This window comes from Marmota monax, unplaced genomic scaffold (genome assembly GCF_021218885.2).
Source record: "Marmota monax isolate L192 unplaced genomic scaffold, Marmota_monax_Labrador192_F-V1.1 WCK01_AAM20220418_F8-fsc00008, whole genome shotgun sequence".
Lineage (NCBI taxonomy): Eukaryota > Metazoa > Chordata > Mammalia > Rodentia > Sciuridae > Marmota > Marmota monax.
The window spans coordinates 23571073-23591813 of NW_026694432.1; the positions used below are offsets into that span (position 1 = coordinate 23571073).

Here is a 20741-nt window from a genome sequence, read left to right on the forward strand (position 1 = left end):
ACTATAGGGGCCCTGGAGAGAGCCAGGAGTGGTTGAGGGCCTGGCACTGGGCGTGGGGGGTGGCCTTGAGTCCTTCCTGTGCTTCAGCCAGGTATGAGGATGGCCTGGCAGGGGCAGGAGCGCCCAGCTTTGAACCTCATCTGTGAGGGTGCAATGCCAGTGAATGCCCACAAGGGGGTGGCAGAGAGCCCCCAGAGGGGATAAGGTGGGGACCAACTAGACCAGCTGATGCTCTGACCCTGCCTGAGTCTCTTAAATGTCCTCCATGGCCCTCGTCACTCTAGTTCCCGCTATGAGGCCTTGGGTCCGACATTACGGCTATCATCTATTCGGATCAGTCTGCACGTGTCTTCCCAGGTGACAGATATTCAGAATGTCATCTCCAGGAAGATGCCTGCTGATGATCACCCCCAGCAACCCGTTTGGGGACCCCAGAGTAGGAGGGTGGCGGCAGCGTGGCTCTCTCTTACCCATCTCCCACTGCCAGATCTGCCAGGGTCCCGCTCCTAGAGCAGCTGGTCCCATTTCCACGGTGCCCTGGCCCCGGTTTGCAAGACAGCTTTCTTCCCTTAAGAACCAACTGTGTGCTGAGCCGCCGGAAGCTTCTCTCACACTGCTGGGCAGGTGGGGGCTGGCACTTGGGGAGGTTGAGCCAGGAAAGGATTAGTAACCAGGCAGCGGGCAGCTCGGAGCCGAGTGCCCAGGCGAGCGGGTAGCATACGTGGAAGGCGCTTGGCAGCATGACGTGCCACTCCCTGCTGAGCAGCCAGGGAGAGGTGGCAGAGGGAACTGCCTCAGCACTGGGAAGTGAGCTGAGACTCACCCCCGGACAGTCACAGTGATATCTGTCTGAGACCCTGAAGAGGAGACAGAGGGTCTAGATAGCACCTGTAGTCTGGGAAGCAGGTATGTGGGAGCCCAGGGCCACTGGAGACCTCTGGCCCTGGAAGGTAGACAGGCAGGCGTGCTGGCTAGCAGACACCAGCCTAGCAACTCAGGATAGGAAGCCATCTGACGGAAGCACCAATTGCCAGCCCCTGTGGGGCCCTGGGGCAGTGGGAGGTGGGGGTGGGGGTGGGCGGGGGAGGGCTGGGGAGACAGAGTTAATCTAAAGAGCACCAGGGCAGCTCTTGCCAGAAGGTGACCTTGTGTGCTGGGACAGCTGCCACCCGTGCTGGGCATCTTTGGGGCACAAAAGGATGGCCAGTGGGCCATTGCCGGCTAGTTTGTGGGCAACCTGCCAATGCTTTCCCTGTGGCTGTCCCTGCTGTCCCCCCAGGGGCTCAGTCTCCTGTCTAATCCCTTCCTTCCCTCTGCATCACAGGCTCTGAGAACAGGTGAGCGACAGATGACAGGCCCGTCTGTGCTGGATGTGCAGACGCGGGGCCTTTAGCTGGTGGCCTGCGGCCTCTATGTTTCCCACTGGGCAGGCCCCTCACAGAAACTCTGTGGACAAAGGGAAAGGTCCTGAGATGGGGCCTCCCTGGCTCTTCCTCTTCAGCCAAACCCGATATTCAGAGCATCTCTAACCTGCCTCCTCCTTCTCCCCATCTCAGTATGAGCAGGAGCCTAGTCACACAGGGAACCAGTGTGGGCCTGGGAAAGGTGGGCACACCTGTGGCTCTAACTGGGGGCCCATGAGCACTCTGGGCTCCCTCACCCCCACTATCACAGTGCACCCTGATCACAGCTCACCGGACACCCAGAACCCCTTGCTCTGGCCCCGGCATACTGACTGCACCCCCTGTCCACTCCCTGCCCACAATGCACCTGCATGGCCCACCCCGATCCCCAGGACATGGAATGCTGAGTTCCCGGCCACTTCCAATGCACTGCTTTTGCTGCCTGTGCCTTTGAGAAGCCAGAGCCAGAAAGGCCACATGGGGAGATAGATATATATATTGTCCTCCACGTGTCTTCTCAGCCCTGGACTTTGCAGAATCCTAAGGGTGGGGGATCCCTTGGAGGAGCGTTATGAACCACTTGGCACGTCCTTAGGGTGCCAGGGTCTCCTCTTGGAACTTACAGAGGACAGGGGTCGTTTTATAACTAAAGCGTTTATTTCATTCAGTTCACTAACCGATCGTTCTGCCCAGTGCCTGCAGTTGCTCAGGGGAGGGTCTGTGGCCGAGGGTCTCCCGGTGGCCAAGACCTTCAGACCTGGGTGAGGCCTGGTGGGAATCAAGTCGCACACTTTCTTTCCGGAAGGAGAGAGGCAGGCCTGCCCGTCTGGAGGGCGCCCTGGAGGTGGGGTATCACAGTGAATGACCCAGGTCCTGGCTTCTGCGGCAGCCCCGTTCAGGCTCCCAGAGGTGAAACTGGGTTTTGGCCACGGAGGGCGCTCGGGAACCTCGACGGAACCTATGTGCCTGGGAAGGACTGGACAGAGCAGGACAGAGGGAGTGAAGTGGGCCGGGCCTTCTGGCCTCCAAGGCCACTTCCGCTCAATCTGTTGCTTTCCAAAGCCATCCTGGGTGGGATGCTCCTCCGCCTCGGTGCCGCCCACCCCCGGCCACTCTCCCTCAAGTCTCTGAACGGCCCAGATGGCCCCGTGGCAGTTGGCTTTGGTGCGGCCTGGCAGCAGGAGGGAGGAGAGAAGCGTGTCAATGAAAACCATATAAAAAATCCAGAAATGTGCATACAAAATCTCGCCCTTGGTGTATTGCCTAAGTCAGTAAGCAGAAAGCACCTTCTTCCTGGAGAAGGATCAAGTCCTCAAAAGGTAGGAAATGTCAAAGTGTCACTTCATTGTCATTAAAAAAAAAAAAAAAAAAGAAACCAAAAAAACCCCAACAACCCACCCCCCAAACCAAAACCACCCCTGATCAAAATACCCCGGAGTCCACGAGTCGCTGTAAACAAACCCAGATGCAAGATCAAGATCGACCCTTCTCAGTGGCCGTGTGGCTGACACAGTCACTGCAGCATCCGTCCTCGGGGCGGGGGCTGGCAGGAGCAGGCACCCCGGCGGGCGGCCGCCCGGCTGTGCACACGGTCCTGGGTGTGGAGCTGCAGGCCTGGGTGGCTGTATCCAGGCAGCCTGGCCTGGGGACGTGTCCTTGATCTCCCTGACTGGAAGGACAAATCCCCTTCTCAGCCCCATGAACCGACAGCAGAAAGAGTCTCTCTCATTGGAGTTTCCAAACCATCCTCCAAGGACAGAAAGCTTGTTCTGTGCGCCCAGCGGGGCCTGGAATGGATTTTCCCAGAGTGGTTCAGGGCGGCTGCCTGTCTGTCCGCCGGCCCGACGTCGCCTGGCTGTGGAGTGAGGCTCCCCGAGAGCAGCCGAGGACAGGAGAGGAGCCGCCCCTGATGCTCCCCTTCACATTTGTTTCCTGAAAGTGTCTCTGGGCTCTGGCCCGGTCACCTTCCCAGAGGGAGTTGGAGAGAAACTGCTTTTGGTCTCCGATGGGACAAAATCGCACGGATCTCCCAAGCCCTTTTTTTTTCCCCCAAGAACCATCGTCGATTTCCTCGTGAGAATCCTCTTTCAAAAATATTCCTGTACGTCCCGCCTCCCCAGATCTAGATGCCTTCCCCCATTTCCCTTTTTTCCATCATTTGAGTTGTACGTGTTCTTGGTGACGTCCTGTGGCTGGAGCGCTGCTTGTTCTTCCTTGTCGCCCGCGGCCTCCTGGCAGGCGGCTGACCCTGCAGTAGACGGGGCACCTGGGCGGCCGGCGTGTGGGGCGGAGGGGGCGGCCGGAGGCAGAGGCGAGCCGAGGCAGGCGAACGTCACACCTCCACAGACTGAATCTGGTTCATCTGTGCCCGCATCACCTGGATACTGTTCAGGATTTTTTTCTGGTGGCCAGCCAGGGTGACCCCAACCCGGAGAATGTCCCTTTGGGAGAGAAGCGCATGTGTTAGAAGCACATACGTCAGGGCTGGAGAGGGTCTGGGACCAGCAGAGCTGGGTGGGCTTCCCCAGGCACTTTGCACTGAGGTGAGCAAGGGAGGGGACTGTCAAAGCTGGGGGGAGTGACCACGTGAGCCGGAAGAACACTCCGGGAGCCAGGGTGCCTGGGTGCCCTTTTCCCTCTGCCATGTGGAAGGGGAGAGGAACTCTCCCTAAGCACCTCCTTCCTTTGTTTCTTCTTCACCCTGTCTACCACCCCACCCCAGTTTACAGGTGGGAAACCTGAGGCCGAGGGAACCACTTTGATTTGCCCACAGCCACACAGCCAGTGGGTGGCAGGCAGGCTGGGACATTGCTCCTTACCCTCCAGGGTCCCCTGGAGGTGGGTGGGCATGGGGGCCACTGGTGGCGGGCAGAGGCGGCTGGGTACTTACTCCATCATCATCTGAGACACAACATCGAAGGAGGTGAAGCCGGCGTTGGCGAAGCTCTCCTTGTACTGCCCCATCTTGATGGCCTCCAGCCACTCGTCCACCGTGTTAAAGCTGGTGTAGTCGGGGATCGTGCGGTCCAGCAGTGGCAGGTTGATGCTGAGGGTGACAGAGATGGTCAGGGCACAGGCTTGCAGGGACGGTGAGGGTAAGAACGTATGTGGACACACCTACTGTGTACACGTGTGCATGCACATGTCTACTGAGCGAACCAAGGTTGGTGTGTGTGCTTATTCTGTGTGTTCATGGGCATGGGTTCAAATCTGTGCAAATATACCCGCATCTCTGTGCGTGTGTGTGAGAGCCAGTGTGTGTGTGCAGGACTCCAAGATGGGGTGCCTGGGAGCTTTGCTGAGGCTGGACCACAGGAGGGAGGAGGGGGAGGCACCTCTCCGGGCTTCCTATTTCTAGGACCAGGGGCTTGGGCTGGGCTGACTGTGACAGTCCCTCACTGCCACTGCCCGCCCACCTCTGCGGTGGTTTGTGTGCTAGGAAGGAGGCTGTGCTTGGGAACCATCCCCCCCTGCAGATAAAGCTGGCGGCACTCATGGGAACAACTTCCTGGCTGGTGATGGGTGTAAGGACTCTCATGAGATTAAATGCTCAGGAAGATCTTGTCCCAAGTCAGGAGTGGCTGACACAAGGTCACGGCAAGGAGATGCAGGGCAGGCCGAGGAGCGACAGAGAGAGGCAAGCCTGATCTCTTAGCCACTTGAACTTGGTGGATGAAGGACTTTGGCTCAAGGAGTCTCTGGGCACAGCCAGACCTGGATCAGAGGACAACTAGCTGGATGGCCCTCAGAAACCCTGGGGGATTGTGGGTCCTGAAGACTGAGTGTGCAGGGTCAGCAGCCGTGGGAGCTGGAGGTGGCCCAAGGCAGGCCGCGGTGGGCTGCAGCCTGATGGAGCGGGCTCCGGGGCCTGGGGGAGGAGGGGAGCCCCTGTGTGCTGGGCTCATGCTCCCAGGGCTGAGCCAGTCTTGCTGACATGGGCAACGAGTGTGGGGTACACGTGTGTGGGGTATGTGCTTCTGAGGGGGTGGGCGTGTAGGCGCCTTGAGTGTGCAGAGGTGGGGGAGCCTGAGACAGTGTCTGTGTGAGCAGCACAAGTGCCTGTGCCTAATTGCATATTTATGTGTGCAGGACTTTCTTTGTGAGTATGTGAGTGTGTGTGTGTGTGTATGTGTGTGTGTGTGACATTATGTTGATGAGGATACACAACGGACATCAGAGGGTCTGGGTCTGAGTGTGAGGCAGCTGGCTTAGTGATGGGAACACCTATTCACAACCAAGATGCTGGATCTGTAGGTGAGTTCTCTTAAATGTCCTCTCTGATGGTCCTTTATAAGGGGCTCCCTCCACTACCCACACAGTTCTGCGTCTTCTCTTCTGGACAGCCTTAATCCTGTGCTCCCTGCACCCCCAAGGTAGGCCAGATGCCCACCAAACACCAGTCTTATCCTTCTTCATCCTAAGGCGCAGCTGAGAGCACCTGCCTGAAGCAGGGGACCCCTGTGATCAGACTCCAGGAGGGGAGCTGGGCCCTGCCTAAGTAGCTCCCATAGGAGAGGGGCGGGGCCGGGATAAGGGGGCAGGGCCACCAGGGCTGCATCCAGAGAAGAGGGGTGGGGTTAGGGCGGGGCTGGGACCAGGGGGTGGGGCTTGAAGGAGATGGGTGGGGCTATGAGAAGGGGGCGTGTCAGGGCAGGCTGTACCCAGAGGAGAGGGGCGCCATGGCTTTGAGGCTGTTGGGGTTGCGGATCATCTTGTCCAGCGTGTTGACGATCTGGCCGAATTTGGGCCTGTGGTTGCGGTCCTTCTGCCAGCAGTCCAGCATGAGCTGGTGCAGGGCGCTCGGGCAGTCCATGGGCGGTGGTAGCCGGTAGTCCTGCTCGATGGCGTTGATGACCTGGAGACAGCACAGGGGCAGAGTGGGGTTGGCATCTGACCTCTGCCAGCCCATCTTGCCTCCTGTGCACTGCAGGCCTGACCTCTTTGGTTGCCACGGCCACCACCTGGGGTGGGGCTGACCTGTGTTCCCATCATCTATAGCCTCAGTCAGACCTGGCAGCTGGGTCCCTGCCGTACCTTCTGTCAGTCTCAGCAAGTCCAGTGCCCTGAGGTGACCTCTCCAGGTCTACCAGGCTGACCCTCCTGGGCCTGGCTTCACCAGCTCCTCCTACCCCCCAGGTTTGATAGTCCCAAGAACTCCTCTCTTTGGTCTCCTGCTTTACCCCAGGGTGGCCACATTCTCCACCTCAGTGTCACCTACAGATCCAGCTAAGAGATAACCTCCCAGTCAGGTCCCACAGCACAGCCTCGAGCCCGCCTGGTGTCCCCTCCCCATGGCCCCCACCTGCTCTTCTATCAGGAAAAGGAAGTCGAACGCCCCTCTGCAATCTCTCCTGCCACTGGGACAAGATTCATCTCCCACAGCTGGACGGGGTCACCCTCCCTGCTCGGGAGGCTTCTGCAAGTTCTTCTCGTATGCCGAGATCCCTGGGTGGCTTAAACCCCTCATCGTGGGACCTGCCAACCTTTCCGGCCAGCTTTCCTCTCCACCGCCCCCAACCACTCCTCATTATCACGTCTCTGGGCCTTTGCTGGGCTGTGCTTCCCCCCGGAAGCCCACTCCTCTGGTCCTGTGGCTGAGTCCCACTTGTCCTGGGAAGACTCTCTGGCTGATCTTGTGCCTTCTGCCCTTGCCTCGGTGCCTGCAGGGCTCGACACCCAACTTCTCCAGTTCAGCACCGACCATGAAGTTCCCGATAGCTACACCGGGTGCCCTGAATTCTCATCTCGTCTCCCCCGTTAGGTGGGGAACATGGAAGGACCGAGGGTCTCACTCAGGGCTGCCACAAGGTGTGTGCATGCTGACCACGGGCTGCTTTGGGAGCAGGCGGGCTTCCCTGCCACTCTGCACCCCTGAATCAGTCAACGCTAGGCTGGGAGCTGGGCTGGCAGCCCTCCATGTCAGAGGCCTGTCCCCCATCCCCTGGGAGATTGGCACAAGGCCAGGGGTCCCTTTCTTCCCCTCCTCCATCTGGATGGCCAGAAAGGCTCTGTCCGCCCCCTTGGAGACTTACGTCCTGGTTGGTCATGTCCCAGTAGGGCCGCTCCCCGTAGGACATCACCTCCCACATGACGATTCCGTAGCTCCACACATCGCTGGCTGAGGTAAACTTCCGGTACTGGATGGCTTCCGGAGCTGTCCAACGGATGGGGATCTTTCCACCCTGGGGAATGGATAGGAGGTTGGCCTGTCTGGCCCCTTCTCTCTACTGCTCACCCTGAGCCCCATGCTGCTTGAATCCCAAGGAGCTCCTCATCGTTCCCAGACTCGCCATGCTGCGTAGACCACTGGCTATTTGCACAGGCTTCCTTCTGCATGAACTCCCTTTTCCCACTCTGCCATCTGGACCCCCCATTCTCTCCTTAAATCCCACCGAAGGCCCTTCCCTGGCTCCCAAAGAGTGGCTGCCCCCCTTCATCTCTCGTCTCTGCATCAAGGAAGCAATTACGCAAGTGCAGCACACACAGGGCCCGCCTGCCTGGCTCGGCTTGCATGGGTCTCCTCTGGGGTCTCTGAGGACAGGGCCTGGGGCTTCTTCCCCTCAGTCCAAAACCCTTCAGCCTTAACAGCTGTCAGGGCAAAGTTCTGACCTTGGGTCTTCACGGGCCTCCAGATTCTGGCCTGCCTCCCTCCCCAGCACGATAGCCCCCACCTCACCTGCCCACGCCCAGCCTGCATTCTGGTCACATGACCTTGCAGGAGAACAGGCCGGCCAGCCAGCTCTACCACCCCCTGGCCTCCCAAAGCTGGGTGACCTGCCCCCCAGCCCTATCACTCCATGGGCTCTGTCCCCCACTGGCCTGGGAGCTCCCAGTGCACGGGAGCCACGGTTTACATCGCCCCCATCTTAGGGCCCAGCCAGGGGCCTGGCCTGAGCGGGTGTCCGTGCACTGTGGGGACAGCAGGATTTTTCTGCCTGCTTCCCTGCGCTGTGACTCCAGCGTTCCCTTCCTCCCCTTACCAAGGCGCTGGTGTAGGTGGGGTCTGAGGTGTCGTCCTCTAGGAAGCGTGAGAGCCCGAAGTCGGACACCTTGCAGACCAGGTTGCTGTTGACCAGGATGTTGCGGGCGGCCAGGTCGCGGTGGACGTAGTTCATGTCGGCCAGGTACTTCATGCCGGCGGCGATGCCCCGCAGCATGCCCACCAGCTGGATGACAGTGAACTGCCCATCGTTTTGCTTTGGGAGAAGTGAAGAAAATGGAGTCAATGGAGGAGAAGGCCTTGGAGCCCTGGAGCCTCCTCACACGGGGAACCGGAGCAGGGTCCCCGCCTTGGCCATGGGCTCCCTGTGGGAAGGACTCAGATGCCCAGGGACCTCAAAGAGGCCCAGGAGAGGCCAAATTCAGGGAGGTGGAGAGAACACAGGGCTTTGGAGCTTCTGGTTTGACTCTGGCTCTGCCCCTTCCTGGCTGTGCAACCGTGGACACAGGACCTAACCTCTCTGAGTCTCGGTTCTGTTCTGAGTTAAACAGGAGGTGCATGGGCAGTGCTTGGCACATGCTCCATAAGTATTTGCCAGACGTCAGCTAGTCCAGTGGCATGTTTTTTCCACCCAGGCCAATGCCCTCTGTATAGCTGGTTGACTGTGATCTCTCGGGAAGTGGGGCATCAAAACTGCCCTCTGTTGGCCTCATGCTTCTCCCTTGCCCAGGCAGTTTTGGGGAATTCTCAGATCTGATGAAAACCCTGGATAAAGCAACAAGACCCCTGGTGCCAGTCTGAACTCCCACCCTGACACTCTGGCTGATGTGGGCAAATACTGCCCTTCTTTTCTCCTGTGCTAATGAGGAGGCTGGCGCAGGCTGATGGGCCGGCGGTGCTTTCTGGTGAGCAGCACTGAGAACCCCTGCAGGGTTGGGGGGAGGGAGTGCTGGGATCGATTAGCAATGCCTGCCACGGGGAAGGGAATGGAGGGGGAGCCCCTGCAGGCCATTCCTGATCTAGAGCTCTTCCAGGGCCTGGTGGTAGGAAGCTCTGCCCAGCCTTCCCTCCCCTGGACCCTCTGGGCTCCCCCTACCCTGAGGAAGGAGTCCAGGGAGCCGTTCTCCATGAACTCGGTGATGATCATCACAGGGGTGCTCTTGGTGACGACGCCCTCCAGGTGGATGACGTTGGGGTGGTCGAACTGGCCCATGATGGAGGCCTCACTCAGGAAGTCCCTCCGCTGCTTCTCCGTGTAGCCCGACTTGAGCGTCTTGATGGCCACGAAGATCTCCCTCTTGCCTGGCAGCTTCAGGTGGCCACTGCAGACCTCACCAAACTCCCCTGGGACAGACACATCAAGAGAGGCAGGCTGTCATCTGCCGGGTGGAAGTGCCATCGCCCTCTTCCCTGTCCCCCCTGCTCCCGGGGCCTGCGGGGGCTCTTTCTCTCTGATGGTCAATTCTCCCTCTCAGACACAGAACCCCTCTGAAGTCCCAGCCACCTCTGGGAGAAGAGAGTAGGGTAAGTAAGTCCTTCAGGGTTGTCCCGTGGCACCTGGTGGGGACCCAGGGAACTGGGAAATGGGGAGAGGGATCTGGAATGAATGACAGGAGGAAGGACAAGGCCCTGGGGGAAGAGCCTGGGAATGGGGTTCTGGACCCATTCAATCTCCGACTTGCTGTGCAAGGTCTTGGTCACCCTGTGCCTCAGTTTCCCCTTCTGTCTGCGAGGTGGTTTTACCAGAGGACCTTTGAGGACCCCTCTTCCTTGGGCTTCTGGGTCCCAGGACCTCATGGTCCTTGCCCCCATCCTGCCCTCTGCCCCAGGAGTGCACCCTGGATGGTCCCCCGCCATGGCTGAGGCCACGGTACCTGTAGGGGCGCAGCCACCTACCTGCTCCGATCACCTGCTCGATTTTGACGCAGGAGATGTCGATTTCCTTGGCGAACTCCCGCACTGCCTCATTGGGGTCCTCGTAGGTGAAAGGGTCAATGTAGATCTTCATGCCTGGGGTCACTGGGGGACAAGACGAGGCCCGGTCACATGACTGATGGGCACAAATGGAAACATGGGAGCCAGTGCCCCCCAGAACTGAGCCAGCCCCTGCAGGGCACTGGACTGTCATGGAGCAGGTGGGCACTCAGGAGGAAGGTGAGGGGAACAGAGAGACCACAGAGGTGACAGAGAGGTTCTAGCTGTTGTTCCCACTTCATTGATTACTAATGGCTTTTGGGAGCGGGTAAGACGGTCTGGGTTGACTAGTGATGTCTGCTCTGGGTGTGGCCCAGGTGAATAAGGAAGATGACTAGGACAGAGAATCGGGGGTGCCGAGTAAGGAAAGAAAAAGCCGAGACAGAGAGAGAATTGGAACTGGAATTAAAAGGGGCAGGCCTCAGAGCATGGTGTTCTTGGGGTCCTGCTAAGATCTCCCCCTGTCTCTCCAGGCCTGGTGAAACCTCCTGTCCCTGAGCCATGTCACCTGCACAGCCCTCTCAGGCAGGCCCCACAGCCTGTAGGGATGCTCCATTCACCAGGGTCTGAGTACCCGTAGCTCCTTCCCTCAATTCCTGGGTCCCCCACTAGTCAAGGCCAGAATGCTTCAGATCCCTGATGCTCTGTTGATCAGCATGAGGCCAGGCATGGGACCTACTAATCTGATTCCTGAAGTAGATTTATTTCTATTTATTTATGTTTGGTACTGGAGACTGAACCCAGGCACACTCTACCATGGAACTCAATCCCCAGCCTGTTTTTTAAACTTTTTGATTTTGAGTCAGGGTCTCGCTAAGTTGCGAAGACTAGGTTTGAACTTGCGGTCCTCCTGCCTCAGCCTAAGATGCTGGAATTACAGGCAGGCACCACAGTGCCCGGCAGATTTTTATTTTTTGATGCAAAAAGACAAGGCAAACTTCAAAGACCCAATTCTGACCCAGTCATGAGTCTGCAAAACACTTTGAAGGAAAGGAAAGAGGGTCCATCTGCATTCCCCTCCCAGACAACTGGTCTACCTACCACCCGGAACTTCCGGCCTCCCCCACCCTGGCCTTCCTGGGTCCTCCCGAGCTTCCTGCCCCCATTCTCCCACTGCTCTGTGAGCGACTACTTTGGAGGCAGCAGCTCTGGGAGTCAGGACGAGGGGATGGCATCTAATTGTTAGCAGTGAAGGTGCCCAAGTGGGCTTTGAGGTCTTGCTGTTCTCTCCCTTAGGTCCCCTGGGTCCCCCCTTTCTGTCCCTTGTCCCTGGCTGGCCCAACAGGAAGGGTCTCCCCAGTTCTGCTGGGAAGAAAGCTGAAAGCCAGCCACCTTGACCCATGGTGGTAAATGGAGCCATCGACCCTGCTCAGCCGTGACCTTGGACGTGCTAGCTGACCTATCTCAGCCTCTACTGCAGACATTCCAGGAATCCAGGAGTTGGAGCTTGTATCACAGCCTGGAACTGGCCCCCTGCCTGTTTTGTAGATAAAGTTTTATTGGAACACAGCCACGCTCATTCCTTTGCCTGTGGCTACTCTTATCTGGCAGCAGAGTTGGGAAGAGACAAGAGATCCACCATCTTCCCCATACAGAGAAGTTTGCCAAAGCTGCTCGGACACGTTAGCTGGATCCGGGATGCTCTGTGTGGGTGCTGTCAGTCCCTGTAGGTCAAGGGTTGTTCATCGGGGCCTGTGAGCCGCTTGGCAGCCCCAGAATGGACTCTGGGAGGTCTGGTAACCTCCTGGGATGGAATGCATTTTTTACCTCCTTTTTAAATTCAGAAAGAAACTCATGCTCTTTATAAAGTCCGAAATTTATGGAAATAAAGGTAGTTGAAAAAAACTCCCTGAAAACCCAGCCCGAGTACAGATCTCCAGTTCCTTTTATCTTAGACTTTTCTACACCTACACACACAGACACATTGTGTTTTTCTGGCCATGGGATCCAACACGTTCATCAGAGTCTTACAGGAATCTGAGACCTCAAAGGAGGTGGAGAACCACCGTCCAAGATGGAGAGCTTGGGAGGAGGCGTGGGAGCAGATCTGTCCCCATTCCTCCCTCTCCTGGCACACTGTGCAGAGCTCAGCACACAACAGGCCCTACCCGTCTGCAGAGCCTAGAGAATCCAGATGACAGAGACAGAACAATAATACCAGCAGCTGTCACTTGCTGAATCCTTTGTCTGGGCCCAACACCGTGCCAGGCTCTTTATAGGCATTATCTCATCTCTTCCTTCCAACAACTCTTGGAGGAAAGGATAACTACCCCCATTTCACACATAAGGAAACTGCAGCTCAGAGAGGCCAAGTAATTGGGCCAAGCCCACACAGCTGGCACAGGGAGGATTTGAACCCAGGTCTGTCAGCCTTGAGCCAGGGCTAGTACTCTCAATCAATCGCCATGTTCACTGCTTCCTGGATCTGGCCCAGCCTCCTCCACTTGGAGCCTTTAGCCATGACCTCCCCTCTGCCAGCTCCTCAGGGCCAGGGATCAGCTCCCTGGAGATGGTCTTTGACGGTCAGATGCAATGCGTGGCCCATGGGTCAAGGTGGCTGGCTTCCTCCCAAAGAACTGGGGAGACCCTTCCTGTTGGGCTAGCCATGGACAAGGGACAGAAATGGGGGATCCAGGGAAGCTAAGGGGGAGAACAGCAAGACCTCAAAGCCCACTTAGGCACCTCTACTGCCCACCATTAGATGCACCCTCAAGCCTTGGCTGGGGGTGCTGGTCAGGAGGACTTTGTTCCTCAAAATCCACGTGTTGGAGGCCTGGCCCCCACTGTGGTGGGGTTGGGCCCTTTCAGGGGTGGGGCTGGGTGCCAGGTCATCTGGTCACTGGGGGTGTTGTCCTGGGCAAGAGTTGACAGGTTGACAGGTCTTATGGGCCCCTGCTGAGAGCTGCCAGGGCCTCACTCGGGCCGTCCCCGGGGTGCGGCCCTTGCTTGGCTGAGCCTGGATGAGGACCTCTGTGGGCTCAGGCTGCCCCAGATACCGTGCTGTTGTTTGTGTGATTCACAGCGGTCAGGGCCTCTGACGGTCATCCTGAAGCCAGCCGGGAACCTCAGGCGGTGGGGAGGACCCTGCACACCTGCAGGGTCCTGGGTTTGAATTCCAACTCTGCCGCTAAGGACAGTCACCAGGTTGAATCCAGTCTCAACCACCGTGTTGATCCTGCTGTGTGCCCCTGGGCAAGTTACCTGACCTTGGCTCACTTGTTTTAATCTGCAAAACCAATAATAAGCATCTACCTCGTTAGGGGATTGTGAGGATTAAGTGAGAATATCTTATTAAAGGGCTTAGTACCTCAGTTGCAAATAGAAAGCAGTAACTAACTACCTGTTAGAAAAGAAGAGTTGGCTGTTGCTAAGGACTATTATTATAAAGCACCTTAGCTTCCATGAATTCACTTACAACCCTGTGAAACAAGGGTTCCATTCCTGTTATCTCCCAAGACTCAGAGAGGTTTGGTAACTTCCCCAAGGTTGCCCAGCTGGCCAGCGGCAGAGGAGGGATGAGAAACAGGGTCGGTTCCTCAGACTCCTCATCCAGGCATCACAGGCCTTGGTCCTCCCTCAGCACCTATTTAAGGATGGAAAACATGAGCCCCCACAGGGACTTTGCAGTGACATGCATCTCTGGGCCTCACTTCCTCCTGTGTCCGGGCCACACGGGGCTGCTGGGTGGGTCTGGGATCACAGGGCAGGCGGTGCTTTGAAAAGAACAAAGTCCTGCTCAGATGCGACATCACAGCGCAGGACTCAGGAGTGTGAACTTCGGTTTTAAAGTGTATTGATCTAGGAACAGATCCTGGGTCTATTTTTAAAACACCCCTCACCTGTTTCCTTGTTATTGACTCAAATAACTCCAAATAGCTCCAAATAACCGCGCTCCCAGATGGCTCCAGGTGGCAGGGCGTGGTTCCCCTGGCTTGGCAAAGGGTAGGTGGCAGAGGGCAGGTGGCACAGGGTGGCTGAGTGCGCGTGCTCTGGCACCCTGGGCTGGGGTTCACGCCCGGCTCCTTCTCTGAGCAGCTGAGCGACCCGTGGGCCTCAGTTTACTCATATTCCAAGTGGGACATTAAAAGGATTAAACGGATAATCACACGTTAAACATTAAAACAATTCTGGGCACATAGAAGGCACTCACTATGTCCAGCCACATGGACCCTCTTGATTTCATTACTTGGGGACAAGCGGAAGGGATGTCATTGATGACTATTTTTTTTTGGTGCCAGGGACTGAACCCAGGGGCACTCGACCACTGAGCCCCATCCCCAGCCCTATTTTGTATTTTATTTAGAGACAGGGTCTCACTGAGTTGCTTAGGGTTTCACTAAGTTGCTGAGGCTGGCTTTGAACTTTCGATCCTCCTGCCTCAGCCTCCTGAGCTGCTGGGATTGCAGGCGTGGGCCACCGTGCTTGGCTTGGATGACCTATTTTTAAAGGACAGGTGATTTTTATTTCTGGGCAGTTAAATGTGTCCCTTTTCCCTTGCGTTCCTTTTTCTGCCTTATGCTTAGGAAGTCCTTCTCCGTCTCCCTGTTGGTGGGTACTTCCAGGATCTGCCGGGCGTTTTAATGGTTCACTTATTTTTACATCCAGGCCCAGAACTATTTCTAACCTAGGACCCCGTCCTTCCAGTGGTCTAGCTGAAGGTTTAGTACCTGGAACTCTCTGGCTCACACCCACATCCAGGCCTGCAGGAAATCTACCGGCAAAAGATGCAAGAATCCAACCACTTCCTCCCACCTCCCCCGGCGCCACCAGGTGTTGTCACAACCACGTCCCCCCAGATGATTCCAGCAGCCACCTCACTGATCTCCCTGCTTCAGCCCTTTTAGGGTCCATTCTCCATACAGCAGCCAAGAAGTCCTGCCAGGGCACGACTCAGAGCCCATGAGTCCTCTATTCAGAACCTTCTGTGGCTCCCCATTTCACGGAGAGTAGAAGCCAAGGCCCTGCCATGGCTGACAAGAATCTGCATATCGTCGGTCCCTCTTGGCCACCCTTCAGTTTGCTCCGGTCACATCGGCCTCTTTGCTGCTCCTGAAAACTGCCGGGCTCAGCCTCAGGGCCTTTGCACTGGCTGTTCCCACTGCCTGGAATGCCCTTCCCTCGGGAACCTCCAGCTTCTTTGTGTCTTTGTTCAAAAGAGATCCAGCTCCAACTCCCTGCAGCCCCGACCCCCGCGACTCCGTCCTTGGTCCTGCTCTATTTGCCTCTTCCCCAGGGCTGCATCTGCTCATGCACCGCGTTATTCAGTGGTTACATTTTGAATTCCCTGCCCTCCTCTGGAACACACTCTACAGAGGCGGGAGGTTTAGCTCATGTTCCTTGGTCCCCCGGCGTCTAGGCCAGTGCCTGGACTTCACAGTGAACCCACCACAGATGCGTTACAGTGAAGATGCGATGAGGCCCCTCTTTCCCGGAGGTGACCATCCGAGGCACCCTAGGGTACCCCACTGAGAACGGTTTGAGAACCGTGTGGGACCTGCTGGAATTCCGTCCTGACGGATGAGCCTCTCCCAGCCCCTGTGCTTCCCGCTGCCTGGTTACCATGCTGCCGAGAGCCCGTGGAGGAGGCTCCGGAATCCACTTCTCCCCTCTGGCCTTCTGCTCTGGGAGCGTGGGTGGCACGTGCATCCCCAGCCCGGGGACAGTGGGGGAGTTAGGGGCACTGACGGGTGGGGGAGGTGGCCACCAGGGGTCCCAGTGGAGAAAGGATGGGGGCTGCAGTCCCAGGGTGGACACGGGGAGGAAGGGGCCTGCTGCCTCTCTCTGCCCTCGGGCCAGGGCCCGGGGCTCCGTCACCCCATCGTTCATCAGTTTGTTTATTTATCTGCAGATGGGTGTCCAGGGCCTACTATGTGCTGAGCACCCTGCAGGTACCAGGGAGCCCTGCAGAATGTCAGGCACAGCTTGGGGTCTTCAGGGGACCCTGTTGGAAGGTGGAGAGCCCAGGAAGCAGCTGTCACCACTCGGCCTGGCTAGAGGGGGCTGTGCAAGGCCAGACGAGGGCTGGGGAGGTCCCTGGGGCCCAGGGCGAAGGGCCCAGGGCATCAGCCGCGGGGTGCGTACGTACTGTGGCCGCTGGTGTAGTGCTGCAGCTTGTCCGTGTACTCGGAGTCGGCGCGCTCAAACCCCCGTCTTCTGGAACAAGAGCAAAGGGCTGGAGCCACCTGCAGGTGCCCAGGGAGCTGGGAGCCACAGCAGGTGACAGGGAGAGGGTGGGCACGCCCGGAAGCCACGCCCCTGCCAGGTGGCTCCCTGCCGCCCCCTGCCTAGTGGCTCGCCCTTCTGGTCCCACTTGTCCCTTCCCGCCTAGGTCCAGGCTCAGTCTTGCCCTGTTCCCTGTCCAGCCACCCCCTTTAAAGAGAAATACCATCTGCCAGCCATGGCTTCGGGGCAGTCACCCGGGGGCCGCTGTGCACCTGACCTTATGGTCTGGTCCGATCGAAGGCGGGGACTCTTGGGCAGTAGGGGGAGAGGCTCTTTGCGCTGTGCCCAGCAGAGCCCGGGGAGCGGTCCCTCCTGCCCTTCCTCTTGCTGGGCTGGCCACTTGGGAGGCCCTGTCCCCCAGTGGGCTCCTAAGTCCTCCCTGACTTTCCAGCACTTTAGCCAGTGCACACTGGGGTGGTCTGCACTGCCCCCCGCGTCCCTGTAGCTCCTGCCATTCTGAAGTCCTGTGTGTCCACTGTGCTGAGACGCCCTCGGTGCTGCAGCATCTGTGTCCCGCTGGGCCACCCCCTGCATCGTGGCCTCCCAAGGGCAGCGCCCAGCTCAAGGGATGGACCACGGACGGTCACGTGGGCTCTGGGCCTACAGAGTCACCCCCACCCCCTGCCTGGACAGCTGTGGCCTCCTGTTTGCACACTCGGCTCAGGAACGGCTGATTGGAGGGAGGGATCCTTGGGGACAGCGGGGCCTGGAGGGGTTCGGGCCACCCACCTGTTACACACGATGGCGATGACAACCACGGCGATGAGGAAGACCAGGCCGGCAGCCGAGGAGCCGATGACGAGGGGCAGCTTCTCCTGGATGCTCGTCTGGTACTCGGCTGGGAGGAAGCACAGGGCGTCTCAGCCGGGCTCGGGGGTCCTAACGCTGCACCCCTGCCCCTCCCCGCCGAGGTTCCCAGGCCCTGTCCTCCTCCTGACAGCACCTGTCACGTGTCTGAATGGAGAAAGCCACCGCTTACCAGTGACTTTGGGCAAGTCTGTGGATCGGTCCACTCCCCAATCCCTCATCTATAAAATGAGCACAACACCTACATCTCCATGTTGCTATGACAACCAACGATTATAACAGCCGACCTGAACCCAGAGGCCGTTCAGAGCGCTCACTCTGGAGTCAGAGTCCCCGAGCGTGAGTCACCATGGTGCCACGTCCTCTCTGTGGGACCGTGATGCACTTCCTGCAGTGACCCCATTTTACAGACGAGGAGACTGAGCTCGGGAGGTCGTGATTTGCCCAAGGTCATATCCTCAGGAAGTGGCGGAAGCCAGAGATGTTCAGCAGGAAGTGCCGCCATAGATTAGTCAGCGTAAGAGTAAGTTCATTACGCTAAGACATGAATTTAGGGCCCGGGAGCCTCTGAAACGTTTGGCCACAGAAAGGCCAAAGCCTGTGCTGAGCAGCTGAGCAGATGCTGACAAGGGACACTGGAGTCTGGGCACAGTAAAGGTGCCCCGTGGAACCTTTGGGACCTGTAGATGGTGTGGCTGTCTGGAAAAAGGCCCCGGAGAACCACAGCCGCGGCGCTGGCTACTAGTCAACGAGGGCCAAGCCACGGGGAGCCTAAAACCAGCGGAGTGCTGCGTCCCTTGTCCTTATCCTAGTTTGATGGTGAGGATGATAATGACATAGTTGTTATCACCCCAACTTGTGGCTAAAAAAAACAACTGAGGGTCAGAGAGGTAACCCCGTCTGTCTGGCATCTGAGGTCACTGAGGTCACGTTCCTTTTAAACTCCTTAGGCCACAGCCCCTGTTCCCTTGCCCTGGCAGACATGACTAATCTATCGCGGCACTTCCTGCTGAACTTAGATGCGGCTTCTGAATTCTCAATCCCATTGCAAGTCATAGCGGTCATTTATGGATCGAATATGTTTACTCTCTCAGATTAACTATGAAATTATCATTTTATAGATGAGAAAAATCTGGAGGAGGAAATGAAGTGATTTGCTCCGAGTGGCCCTGCAGGTTAGGCCTGAGCTTCCCAGCGTCCTGGGAAGGGAAGTGGCCTGGCCGATGGGATAGTGACCAAGAAGCCTGTATCTCTTCTGGGCCACAGAAGCAGAGGTGCCATGAAGGGTTGTGCGGTCTGTGCACTGACCAAAGGTTTGCAACTGGGAGGGAGGGAGGCTGGCACCTGGAGGGGGGAGCCTTTCCAATCTGCCCAAAGCTTTCACGGTATGGGGGCCCTGGATTTGTTCTCTCTGTGGAACCGGTGCCCCCCTTGCTCCCTGGACTCCTCACCTTCTGTCATGGTCTGGAAGTACATCTTGCCGCTGTAGCGCCCATAGCCGGCCACGGTGCGTGCCCGCACCTGGAAGACATAGATGGCGCCGGCTTTGAGGCCCTGCACGGTGACTGTGTTGGTGGGGCTTTTTATGGCTGTGGCGTTGTACTCACTGAGCTCCTGCCGGGGAACAGAGAAGAGGGTTAGTGGGGCTCTTGCCCATGGCCTGCTGCCCGCTGCCCATAGCTGCCACATGGGGTGGGTCTGGCCCCATTTGTCACGTGGCCACGCCCTTTGGCCACGGGACTTTGCAGTGAGCAGAGTGTATTTCTCTGCCTCATGGTTGCTGGATTCAGCCAGGTGACCTGCTTTGGCCATGGGAGTATTCTAGTGGACGCGATGTTGGTGGATGTGGCGAGCAGAGCAAGCAGGGGGCCGGGCAAGCTCTGCACGTTTGCTGACGTGGCCTGACTTCTGTGTTGACACCACGTGCCTTGGAGGGGCTTGCCCCAGGCCACAGCTGCTTCCAGAATGAGAACCGGTGGATACTTTGGCCCAACCCCTAGGCTGAAATGGGGCCAGGCTAGTTAGTTCCCAGACACAAATCCAGGAGCAAGAAGAACGATGGCTTGTTGCCGTGTGCCACTGGGTTTGGGGACAGTTTGTTTTGCAGCAGCATCTCAGCAACAGCTGACCAATACACGTGACAAGTGGCCCCGTGGGTGCAGATCCTAAGGACTAGCCCACAAGTGCCTGGAGACATCAGGGGGGGTCTCTTCCTGTGCCAGGTCATCTGCCTCCTCCTCTATCTTACTACTTCTGCCCCTGCCTCCTTGTCCAGTGCCCTGATGGGTCAAGTGAAAGGGCCTCTTCTCAGCTAAGATCACGTGTAACAGGTGGCAGCTGCTTTGGGACTCAAAACCAGCCTGCACCAGGAGCCACATCTAAGTCCATGCTTTGGGAATCTAATGTTCCCTCCTTTGAGAGGTGCAGAACACCGATTCTGGCCTCCCAGCCACAGCATGGGAGGTGGTTGGGCTTGGTGCACGGGATAGGGGTCCAGGCATCTGTCAGCCACCAGCAGGTACTTTCTCAAGTGCCCTCTCTGCACTGGGCCTGGCTGGCCACTGGGGTTCCACAGGGAGCTAAGGCACAAGCCCTGGCCTTGGAGATCGGCCCAGCAGAGTAAGAGGCGCGAGGATCTCAACCGTTTGAGGATTATGAAGCTCTTGGAGGAACTGATAAAAACCCGTGGACCAGGCTGGGGATGTGCCTCAAGTGGTAGCGCGCTCGCCTGGCATGTGCTGGGCGCTGGGTTCGATCCTCAGCACCACATAATAATAAAATAAAGATGTTGTGTCCACCAAAAACTAAAAAATATTAAAAAAAAAAACCCATGGACCCTCATCCAGAAAAACGCGCCTGATGGCACCCGCCAATCACGTATACACCTCGGAGCCCTCGTAAGTCCTCCTGAAGCAATGAAGATCAGCATGAGCAACGTCACCAAGGCATTGTCACGCGGAAGATAAGGTCGCAAACCGGAGCCAGACCTGCTGGATTCAAGTCCTGACTTAGTGCCTCTGTAGCCTGGGGCGACCTCCTGAACTTCTCTGTGTCTCCTTTTTTCTGTGGAGTGGGAGTAATAAGACCCCCCACCTCAAAGCACTGCTCACAGGCTGAAGTGAGCCAATGGGTGCTCCTGCTGCCAGGGGGCGGGTCCCAGTGAGCTGAGGGGGTGAGACCTGGCCTGGGGAAAGCAAGGGAGAGAAAAGCCTGGGGTGGAGGCTAGAGAAGGGGCTGACCTGCAGGTGTCCTGCCAGGGGCTGCAGCAGATAGGAGGTCTCTTCCTGTGCAGGTCATCTGCCTCCTCCTCCAGGAAGCCTCCCTGACTTCCAAGCCAGATGTGCCTCTCTCTCATCAGGGCCCCGAGCACTTGCTGTGGGTGCCACAGGAAGGGG

The 20741-nt window shown here is 57.7% G+C and overlaps 1 protein-coding gene across 1 annotated transcript in view; it reads right to left on the reverse strand.

The window, feature by feature from the left end:
• Window positions 1-3370: 3370 nt before the first annotated feature.
• The window catches only part of Ephb2 (EPH receptor B2), a 148693-nt gene continuing 131322 nt past the window's right edge, over window positions 3371-20741 (reverse strand). The window contains exons 7-16 of the mRNA XM_046468656.2: window positions 18798-18960; window positions 17269-17377; window positions 16403-16467; window positions 10240-10362; window positions 9440-9687; window positions 8384-8599; window positions 7436-7585; window positions 6065-6258; window positions 4294-4449; window positions 3371-3844 (exon numbers count right to left, since the gene is read on the reverse strand). Coding sequence (XP_046324612.2) covers window positions 3736-3844; window positions 4294-4449; window positions 6065-6258; window positions 7436-7585; window positions 8384-8599; window positions 9440-9687; window positions 10240-10362; window positions 16403-16467; window positions 17269-17377; window positions 18798-18960 — 1533 coding nt within the window. The 3' untranslated portion in view covers window positions 3371-3735. The remainder of the gene's footprint in view (window positions 3845-4293; window positions 4450-6064; window positions 6259-7435; window positions 7586-8383; window positions 8600-9439; window positions 9688-10239; window positions 10363-16402; window positions 16468-17268; window positions 17378-18797; window positions 18961-20741) is intronic.